This window comes from Rhodnius prolixus, unplaced genomic scaffold (assembly GCF_049639745.1).
Source record: "Rhodnius prolixus isolate KJV_2025 unplaced genomic scaffold, Rpr scaffold_3, whole genome shotgun sequence".
Taxonomy (NCBI): Eukaryota; Metazoa; Arthropoda; class Insecta; order Hemiptera; family Reduviidae; genus Rhodnius; species Rhodnius prolixus.
The window spans coordinates 17640087-17650878 of record NW_027411603.1 but is presented as its reverse complement, the minus strand read 5'-3'; the positions used below and the strand labels follow the sequence as shown (position 1 = coordinate 17650878).

The 10792-nt window shown below is 30.3% G+C and overlaps 2 protein-coding genes across 2 annotated transcripts; one reads left to right on the top strand and one right to left on the bottom strand.

Moving 5' to 3' along the window:
- Positions 1-1879: 1879 nt before the first annotated feature.
- LOC141452147 (sesquipedalian-1-like) lies at positions 1880-2963 on the bottom strand. Its single transcript, XM_074124043.1, has 4 exons — positions 2759-2963; positions 2495-2683; positions 2250-2415; positions 1880-2114 (listed from the first exon to the last, which is right to left on the bottom strand). The coding sequence occupies exons 1-4, from the start codon at positions 2961-2963 to the stop codon at positions 2006-2008; spliced, it is 669 nt and encodes a 222-aa protein (XP_073980144.1). The 3' UTR covers positions 1880-2005.
- A 1741-nt stretch (positions 2964-4704) lies between these two features.
- LOC141452144 (ketosamine-3-kinase-like) lies at positions 4705-9755 on the top strand. The gene is made up of 7 exons (XM_074124038.1): positions 4705-4861; positions 4944-5379; positions 6040-6372; positions 6500-6553; positions 7182-7323; positions 8499-8673; positions 9095-9755. The coding sequence occupies exons 2-7, from the start codon at positions 5194-5196 to the stop codon at positions 9156-9158; spliced, it is 954 nt and encodes a 317-aa protein (XP_073980139.1). The 5' UTR covers positions 4705-4861; positions 4944-5193; the 3' UTR covers positions 9159-9755.
- The last annotated feature ends 1037 nt before the right edge of the window (positions 9756-10792 follow it).

Sequence of the window (10792 nt, the reverse complement as noted above, 5' to 3'; positions counted from 1 at the left end):
CTGTGAACAGCTGTATAAATATGTAAAAACATTAAGATAACAAACAGAAAAACGATTGAATAAAGTTTCAAAGTTCTCTATTGTATTGTAGAAACCACTACAGTCAGTTTTGTGAATAAATAATCTAATTAGTACATATTTAACCACTAATATGGAAGTTCCCAGACCAATTCGAGAACTTATTGTGACGTTGCGAAATGAAAGAAAAAGTATTCGAGAAATAGGGAAGATAGTTCAAAAAAACCCTTCAACGGTGCATAATATAATTAAAAAGTACGGAAATGTGATTAGTAGGCCACGCAGTGGACGGCCACCAAAACTTAATTCCTTTCATAAACTGCAAATTCTGAAGTCTGTTCGAGAAGAACCCAGGACAAGCGCTCAAAAAATCAGTCAAGAATTATCAAGTGGTTATGTGTAAGCGTAACACCACAGACAATTAGAAATAAATTACATGAATACGATTATTGCGGTCGAGTCCCGAGGAAAAAACCTTTAATCAATAAAATAAATAGTAACCGCCGATTGGATTTCGCGAAAGAATATGTTTCTAAGCTTTCTAGTTTCTGGGAAACCGTAATCTTTTCAGATGAGTCGAAATTCAATGTATGTGGGTCTGATTGACGACAAAAAGTGTGGCGAAAAAGAAATGAAGCTATGAAAATGAAAAATATGAAGCCTACTTTTAAGCATGGGGGAGGCAACATTCTGGTGTGGGGTGCATGAGTGCTAAAGGAGTGGGCAAGTTAGATCTAATTAATGGTATGATGGACCAATATGTGTATGTGGATATATTAAGACGCAATTTAAAAGAAAATTCAAAAAAATTAGGGTTGGAGGGAACGTTTGTCTTCCAACAAGACAATGACCCGAAACATACCGCACTAAAAACTCGGGAATGGCTTTTAAATAATACACTCTGGCGCCTAAACACCCCTCCACAATTGCCAGACCTTAACCCAATAGAACATTTGTGGGATGAAATCAGCCGCGAAATAAATAAACGAGGAATAAGAAACCGTGAACAACTAAAAAACGCTATTTTAGAAGAGTGGGATAAAATTCCAACATTGACGACCACAAAATTATTAGGATCGATGAAAGCTCGCTTGTTGGAAGTGATTAGGAACATAGGAGGTCCTACAAGTTTTTAAAATTTATAATTCACGTACAATGTGTAAGAATGATTTATTTCTGCAAAGTGTTCACAGACTTTTTGCATTCGTTTGGGGTGTTGTTTTGTTAAACATTTAATTGTGATATTCCTGTTGAACAAAAATAAAAGATTGAATATAAAATGAAAAACTCTGGTTTCTGTCTATCGAATAGTATATTTCATTTGAAAATAAAAGAAGTTTCTAATAAGATAATAATAAAAGTAATAAAATTTAGGTTAGTGTTCACAGACTTTTTTGGCCCAGTGTACATACACAGTATGTACATAGGTTCTGTCTATCGTATTCAATATATTCCATTTGGAATCTTATCAAGTACAGGTATTTGCATTTAGTACTTTCTCTTAAAATTATTTCGAAATAATTACAACTTCTTTATTTATAATTTTTACAATTAAAGAAACATCTCAATTAATCTAGCTTGAAAATTACCTCTAAGTTATTTAAGAAAAAGAAATCAGAATATCCCTTTTGTAGGTTATGAGACTAGATTCCACAACTACATAGTATATGTAATTTTTAGTATTGTTATGTTTATTCAAGTACTCTTCTGATGAGTTATTGGCTTATGTTAATTTCTAAATGTTTTGTTTTGTCGTCATTTGACGTTTTTGATTTTGAAGTACTTTTTTGAATGTTGAAATGTACAGACAGGTGAAGTAAATAATTAAACGTGTCTAAATACTGAAAACAAGCCACTGATCTAGGCAAAAGCATGATGTATCAAACATTTTAATTTTTAATTTATTTACATACACTTTTGCAACAAAACTCGCCAAAAAAAACTAGTAATATTGTTTAAATGCAATACAATATTAGCATTCACCACTTTACAACTGAATCAAAGGTTGTTGAAGTTGCCTCTGCTGGTATTTCCACTCATTGAAATCTTGAAGTATCCGTCGACTATAAATGTTATGCAATTCTCGGAATGTTATCCTGCAAAAACACAGGTTTTATCATTTAGTTAATTTAATCTATCATCTTACAGTACAATTATTAACAGGCCAGTTAAGATAAAATACTCAGGACAATTAATTGAGATTCATGAGTAGAAAAAAAAAGATATATCACTTTTGTCTGTAACTATCATGATCAGTTCTTCCAGGAGCAGAACGTATACTATGAGATCTGCTATGGGATCCAGTAGTAAGAGTTCTATTGAATGGATTGTGCCTGGTTCTGGGAGGAGGTACAGGATGTCCACAGGAATTATCTTCATTAGATAACGGTACATTTACTAAAAAAAAAAAAAAAAAAATGCATTTTACGTAAGCAAGAATTAATTTAAAATTATAAAGTTTTGAGCAGGCACAAACCTTCCATTTCCTCCAACTGTCTTTGTAATTCTGAAACCATTAACTTTATGTAATCGTAACTTGCGCAAGCTAACGCTTTCATCCACTGCTCCATTGAATCTTGCGAATCAGCGACCAAAACGTAAGTTCGATTTCCTTGCCCATGAAATACAATTTTAAAACCGAATTGGCCGTCATCTTCAGCTAGTTCTAAATTTAGTATCAAAACTTATAACAAATTTCATCATTGAAATGAATACAAGAAATATGCAATTAATAACTGACCAATGGTACATCCTTCCAAAATGATTACTCCCGTGGGTTCTTTGTCATATCTTTTGTCGAAATAAAATAATAAATTACCTTTTAAAACAAACCACCTTTTTTGAAACGCTTTATTAATCTCTCCGCGCTTTACTAACCACCCTTCCCTGTCAATACCATTTAAAGAAACTGCAAATGCGGATAAGTTTTTATCATTAATTTTCATACTTTTATGTATATATCAAAGGTGCCAGTAAATTAAGGTGCTATTTTAAAATTGTGAAATTAGCAATACATAACCTAATGATTAACGTTAATACATTCTAAATTTTAACTCACAATAGAGGTACAACTATTTCTTAAAAAACAATGTCCAAACGAACAATACTAATAAAACTTCGAAACTACTTTTTATATGATAACACTTTCATGAAAGAGAAACAGTGATCAAAAACACTTATAGTCAGAAAACATCATTCAGTGTAAGCCGAAAACTTGCCAATTATAATGTTCTAAAACCAAGAACATACCTAAAAAAGAAATAAAAAAATTGAACGAAAATGTCACTAAAGTAAGGGAAGAACAAATTCTTTTCGACTAAATAGTCCATTTTTGGAATTATAAAATTGTATAATATAGTACATACATACTTATCACTCTCAAATCAAGCAGAAAACTACAACAGAATATTGAATGTCAGTGACTCACTCCTACTTACGTGATAGCCTCCCCTCGTCAGTTAAAATTGTATTTCAATGCGACATCTAAGTAACTTCAGTATTAATAATTAATACAGTAATAATAAATAATGAGAATAATTATTTTTATTTTAATTTGCCTTAATTATTTGGGTGAATCATGTTTTTTTCAATAATTAAAAACAAATAAATTCAAGTCCTTTGACTTAAGAATTATGAATGCCCAAACCCTCGAACATGAATATGCTAGTTAGTTGCATGTTTTTTACTGTTATAAAGTTTTATTTTAAGTATTTCTCTAATTTACGCTCTTGTTATATTACTTGAATCACCTATTCATCTTTTTTTTCGTTTAAAAATAATTATTTCCTTGCACAAATAAAAGTATATCTTTGCTTTTTGTTTTAATTCGCACCCCCCTCCGTATGAAATACAATTCCAACATTAGAATTTTAAAGTATTACAAATGCACTAAATGCACAGAACACTTTAATAGGTAGTAGGTTTAATTAATTTTTCTCTATTGCAAGCATTTTTACGATTTATTACCTTTTTAAATAATACAGTTACCCCTACATGTAACCTTCCTCACTGGTAAGCAAGTGTAGTTCGAGGCGGGTTTATTGTGGAAGTACAAACATTTTGAACCAAATTAAACTTTTTTCAAAAAAAGTGTAAACAGAATGGTTTAAATTGATTGCTACGAATTTGAAGTGCCTAATAAAATATTTACTTTGGCGGAAAAATGCTCCGATTTCTGCAGCCTTACACAAGGTGGGAATTTAGTTGAAATAAAATGTAACTTTCTTCAAAAGTTCCAGTGCTATCGGCTTGCAGAAAAGTAATGCTCAGCATTCATGTAAAATTATTACCTATACCATCTCTTCTTTACTTCCAGCAGTACGTTGGTAAATATTAGATGGTTCTCATCTATTCGGTACTGTCAAGAAAATCGACCTACCACTTGGCCTATAGAAATGTGCTTCTGGTAATCTTATACATTATTTGGAATAGGTAACATGGTTAAATATAAGTTTAAGGTGTAAAGATTTATTGTAAAAAAAATGTGTAAATAATTATTTGTAAATAAATGAATTAATTAATATTGTATTTATTTTTCATTTTAAGCTCTTAATTAATATGACAAAATAAAGAAACTAAAATAATAATATGTAATTCAACTTTCAAAATGATGAAGAAAATACAAGGAAAACCCATTAAAAAAAGTTAAAAATGGCTGCGAATCTTGAGAGGTGGAAGAATCAAAAGACCAAAAGAGTAAGAGCAATAAAAGGTTAAAACAGGACTACTACATGTACATAGTACATACTACTCTACCATACAGCACACACGTGTTAACTAAAAGAGAAGCTGGACTAGCTAATAAATGTATCTAAAAAAGACATTTTTTCATCGAATAGTTTAAGTACAAGAATATTCAATGTATATTTTAAATATTTTCTTGTTTAGAATATTACTCTATATCGTAATCGATTTTTATTTTTCAGGTTGAATTACGACAAATTTATCTCAATAGAATACGTTAAGTTACTTTTATTTCTTTCAAATTTTTCTTCCATTAAATTTAAAAATGTTCTAACCCTTCAGTTAAATTTCAAAATTAAACAAATTTCACTATTTGGCTAAATGGGAGGTTAATTTAGGTTTCACTACTTTCGACATTGGTAAACAGTGATAATGGTAAAAATAGGAAGTTTTTAGAATTGACGTTTTTAATTGTGTGAAAAATATTTCAAAATGCAGTCTCATTCACCTTGCCCGATGGCTACGCCTAATATGAAAATGGAAACTCTTTTAAAAACTGCTCTTAATACTTCTACATTGGTCAGAACTGGTCAAAGTGGAGGAGGATGTATTAATCAGGGTGAAGCTTACATTACTGATAATGGAACAGTTTTTGTTAAAAGCAACGGCAGACCCCAGGTTTTGTTACTATTATTATATTGCATTGTATGAAAGTCACTAATTCAATCATTAATTTTGATGAGATTACAAAAAATAGAGAATGAAAAGTTCTTATGTAATCCCTCAATATTGCATTATTGGTGAATTAACTTTAGTAGAATCTAATTAGCTGACATCTTATAAGGTACATATTCGTAATTAATTTTATCGTACTTCGCACAAAATTTTATTTCTGCTATTTATTAATAGCAGATTATTATGAAATACATTAAAAAATTTAGTTTTAACATGCTTTGTCTTATAGTAGATCACGAGGTATTTATTATCAATTCATCTTCTCTTCAGTTCTCGCTAACCCACATTACCTGGACTCTTAATACACTATCCTCGACAATCCTCCTTGAAGACTAAAACGCCGTTAGTCCTGAGATTACCTCTCTATCATTCGAAGAAAATTGAAATAATTAGGGGATATTTCCATCGCAAAAAAAAAGAAAAATCTCCCAACTTTTTATCATGCCATTTTTTAGCACGTGTATATCATATTAAGATGCAGGTTTGCTTTGTGAATTCCAAAAAAACAATACAATTTTGTTTGGACTATAACCTACTAGCGACCTATTTTTAATAAGGTATACTTTAAATTTTGACATTAATTTGTTGTATTACCGTTTCTAGGCAAGGATTATGTTCGAGGGAGAAATGGAAGGGTTGAAGGCATTAGGCGCTACAGGGATAGTAACGGTCCCAAGACCAATAAGTGTCTTAGACAATCCGGATGGAGGTGCTTGTTTAGTAATGGAATTTATAGAAATGAAAGGACTAAGAAGTCTTTCACAAAAATTAGGAGAAGATTTGGCGAAAATGCATATGCAAAATGTACTGCTAGAAAATAAATCAAACAGAATAACTGACAAAGTGCAAATGGATTATGTACCCAATTTTGGATTCCACACTGTAACTTGCTGTGGTTATATACCTCAGGAAAATGAATGGAATGAAGATTGGGTCGTAAGTTCCATTTTTAAAATTAAGTAAGCGTTATTGTCAACTGAATATTAACTGCTTTATTGAATTTGAGCATTAAGTGTTAAGAATTTCAATTTGACGTTAATTTTAAAAACCATTTTTTTTACAGGCATTTTTTTCTCAAAATAGATTGGATTATCAATTTAGGCTTTTAGAAAAAGAGGTAAGTATAAAACATGAAATATAATTTAGAATCTTAATTAATGGAAATTTAATTTATACAAATTAGGACTGCAAGTTTCTCTAGTTCCAATTGGGTGTTAATATTTCTGTTAAATTGAAAAATTCCATAACAGTGATAGATAAAACTTCTTCCAATTTTAAATTTTGGTTTTCCATAATTTCTCTAAAATTGCTAATACCTGTCCAGTGAAAATTTGGGTTGAACCAACCCACCTTTGCTAGCTTGTCCGCCTTTCACTACTCGAAAACTCCACGTAACCAGAAATAAAAAATTCTATCCTCTAGTGTTTCGTTTTGTTTTGCTTTATTTCACAAGCTTCGATCAACTTTTGACCGCTTAATGCAGTGGAAGTTATTAAAATGAAATCCATTGTTTTTAGAACTGTTCTGATAGTGTTTGACTTAAAAATCAGAGTTCGTTATCTGTAAATTTAGTTGGAAGGAAAGAATAATGCCTATTTCAGTTATTACTGAAATATCTGGATTGATGAATCAGTCACCAAAAACAATGAGCAATAACTATATATTGTTAGGTTGAAAAGTTTGTGAGCAGAGTGAGATCTTTCTTAAAATCATAAAAGGGTATTTCAGTTGATTTTTGTTTTCAGAAAGGAGACAGGGATTCAATTGAAATGTGGTCACGATTACAAATAATTCTTCCTAAATTTTTCAAAGATCAGAAAATTAGACCTTCACTCCTTCATGGAGATTTCTGGAGTGGAAATGTTGCCCAAACCAAGCGCCATCCAGGTATTTTGTTTATTGAAATTCAAAATATGTATAAGTAAGGTCTATAGCATTTATTTTTTCGTAATGCAATCTGATTTTTTCTTCCTGCCCAGTTATTTTTGTTCATTTGAAGGTAAATAGACGAAAGTAAATAAAATGTTGGCTTTAGAATCAGCCTATGGTGTATATGCCTTAAAGTTATTTTACCCAATTACTAAAATCATTTTCTCCCGAATATTCACTCCACGCATCTTTCTGCTTGATCGTTGTCTGCAGAATTTAATGAATTTAGTTTATGACTGGGAAAGTCACAGATACAATCTAGACCGATGTTATTAGTGTTTCAAGTAGTTTTGTATTGATTAAGGCTAAGAATGCCATAGGCTTGCTCAGTTCAAATGTACAGATACAAACGTATTCATGTACAAAAAAACACGCAAAGGTTTATTTATACCGCTATGCGTAAAGCATCCTTCTGTATGGATGGAGACCTTGAACTGTGCGGTTTCAATAGCTGAGAAAGTTACTTGCCACAGAAATGGATTTTAGGCTTAAAGCATTTACTAGAAGATTGGATATTGAATTGAAGTTATAAATGATTATTGAAGGAATAAATAAATAGATTAAAATAATATAGTTTTAACCTCACTAAAATGTAAAAGACATACGTCTGGAGAGTGGAATACTCAAGCATTCCGAAATTAATGATGATTTGATACCCTTGAAATAGGCGGAAGAGAAAAAGATCGTGTTTGTCTTTAATTGAAATGGTTAAGAAAGATGTGAAGCGATATGGTTTTTCATAGGAGGGTGCGCTCACTAGGGAGGTATAGAAAAGAAAGATGTCTGTGCTGTTTTAATTTATTTTGGTGAAGAAATATTCATTAGGGAAAACAATGTAAACAAAAAAAAATACATTCAATCTTATATTTTTCAAAATTTGTTGCAGAAGAATCAAAATAAACTGAATTCAGAGTCGATATTGAGCATTACCTATTGCTTTCTGAAAAAAATAAGGGCGGAAAAAATGACAGAAAAATAAAAAAATCTGAGAAGTTAAGAAAAAGAATTCCTTAAAAAAACTTTATGTTTACGAAAGATTTTTCGAGCATTAATCCTATATTTTCAATGTCTGACAGCAAAAAAATTATTTAATTTTTGTTGAATTAATTACTTATTGCTATTGTTTCTTTCAGTACTTTTCGATCCTGCAGCCTTCTACGGACATCATGAATATGATCTTGCCACAGCCGGAATGTTTGGGACATTTTCAAAAAGCTTTTATGATGCATATCATAAGATTATTCCAAAAGCTTCGGGTTTTGAAGGAAGACACAGACTTTACACGTTATTTCATTATCTCAACCATTGGTAAGTATTATTTCTTTTTTAATTTAAGACCGTCAACATCTGAGGTTATTGGAGCTTTTTTCAGTTCACTGCCTGTCTCTGGACTTTGTTCTCTCGTTACAAAAATAAATGCCCATAACCGGACAGTGAGCTGCAAGATGTTTCTAGGAAGAGAAAATATCAGATCCAGCAGATGTATTAGAACGTGATTCCGCGTGGGGGTCCAAAACGCTAACCACATAACTGATCCCTTGCCTATGTTATGATTATTATCTATCATTATTATTATTTTACTGCTATTTGAGTAAGGAATGGCTGGTTATTTTCACCTTCATATAAGCTGTTCATAATCATGTCGGATGGATCATTGTTAGGTGCCAAGGAATTCAATTTTTATGAATCCATGACCCAATCAGTCAAGACCAAAAATTGTTGTTTTTAGGAATCATTTTGGAGATGGCTACAAAGGATCAGCTATGGCAGTTATGAGAAGTTTGTTGAAATGATGCCGTTCTTTCAAAAACATTTCTGATACTTGGTGAATTTTTCTAATTGCTGGAGCGAAAAAAGAAAGCATTTCAACTTATGTTTAATTGTTGAAAACGCTTACTTTGAGGAATAGATACTGCAATATCTCACAATGCTGTAGCAGTTTAATCACAATGCATTCTAAATTTTGTATAAATGTTTAAATTGCATATATTTCCATACATGTGTGAATTTTGAATGGCTAAGCCAACTCTTGCGAATTCTTTATGCTATCGGGAAGTAATTTTCTGAGGTGCAAAAAAAAAGTGCTAATTTTCATAAGCTTATTTATATTCGAAACGAATTAATATTCTATAGAAATGTGTTGTCTAAGTTTAATTTCTATATCTATTTATACTAAATCTATTTTATATAAAGGAATTTAACTGCCTTTTGATAAGTTACCTCATTATATACGTCTATAAGTTAAACACAAAAATAACTGCCTTTCCTAACATTAAAAAAAGTGATTATGAATGATGTAACAATTATTATCTTAGTCTTTAAGTTACTTTGAAATTAATGCTTTAAAAAGCACCTTGTGTTAAGCCCCTTTTAAAAAAATAAAAATAAAAGATGTTTTCCAGCGCTGTAAAACAACTGTAATGGCACAATGTTATGGGCTATCATAATAAATAAAGGGGTAATAGGGATTGCTATTCTAAAAAAGCAAGAATTATTATCATTTTGAAAATAATTACAAAATATGTTTGTTTTTTTTTCAATCGTCAGTTTTCACTTTTATTTATTTTGAAAGATGTGCTGTAAATATCTTTATAGCAATTCTCTAATGTGATAGAATTTAAAAGAATTAGAATATTTTATAAGGCAATGGGGAGGGAATTTTGTTTTATACTTTTTAGTTCTATTTTCAAAAATGAGCATTGAAGCCGCTGATATTATTGAAAAATTAATTAGGGAAAGCAATTGGATGTACATTAGTAGTTCAATCACGTTCTAAATTTAATTGTAAACTCGATTATTAAGAAATAGATTCTTTTTTATGTAGTTTTTTTTAAGGCTTAAGAGTTTAAAAGTAGATTAATGACTAGTAAGAAGAACAAAAGAAAAATATTTATTAGGAATTAAATTGAGTATTTTTTATATAAAAGAAATTATTAGTAAAATCCGATATTAATCTAAACCTAATGTAAGTGTAAGCAAAGTTTTGGCCAAATATATGTATTTCGGATACTTTTGTGCTTAAATTAGAATTTTTCAGTTTATTATTCAATTTTTACTTTCACGCTTAATCAGACAATTTGATTTAGGCTAAAATACTAATATGTATGGCTAATAAATGATCTAAAATCAATTAATCGCAAAAATAAGTTGTACCTAGTCGAAATTCCAAAAATTCTTGCTAAAGTAGGCACATTTATGAAATACATATTAGTAAGAAATAATAGTTTCATAAATTAAAATTTTTCTTAGTATTGAAATAATATAGTAATGTTTCTCTTAGCCATTATAATAGCAATAATAAGATATAATAAAACTATTTTAGATAAAAGATGGAAAAATGTGTATACATTATTATACAGTGGCTTTTCTAAATGTTTTGCAGTAGAAGTTTGGACAACTTGAGAAGTAATGCAGTTTTGTTTAATTC

Excerpts from the sequence above, each read along its gene's own strand:
- LOC141452144 (XM_074124038.1), top strand. The coding sequence starts at position 5,194 with ATGCAGTCTCATTCACCTTGCCCGATGGCTACGCCTAATATGAAAATG. Across the intron at positions 5,380-6,039 it reads AAAGCAACGGCAGACCCCAG|GCAAGGATTATGTTCGAGGG; the intron begins GTTTTGTTACTA and ends TACCGTTTCTAG. Across the intron at positions 6,554-7,181 it reads TTAGGCTTTTAGAAAAAGAG|AAAGGAGACAGGGATTCAAT; the intron begins GTAAGTATAAAA and ends TTTTGTTTTCAG.
- LOC141452147 (XM_074124043.1), bottom strand. The coding sequence starts at position 2,963 with ATGAAAATTAATGATAAAAACTTATCCGCATTTGCAGTTTCTTTAAAT. Across the intron at positions 2,416-2,494 it reads ACAGTTGGAGGAAATGGAAG|TAAATGTACCGTTATCTAAT; the intron begins GTTTGTGCCTGC and ends TTTTTTTTTTAG. Across the intron at positions 2,115-2,249 it reads CATGATAGTTACAGACAAAA|GATAACATTCCGAGAATTGC; the intron begins GTGATATATCTT and ends GTGTTTTTGCAG.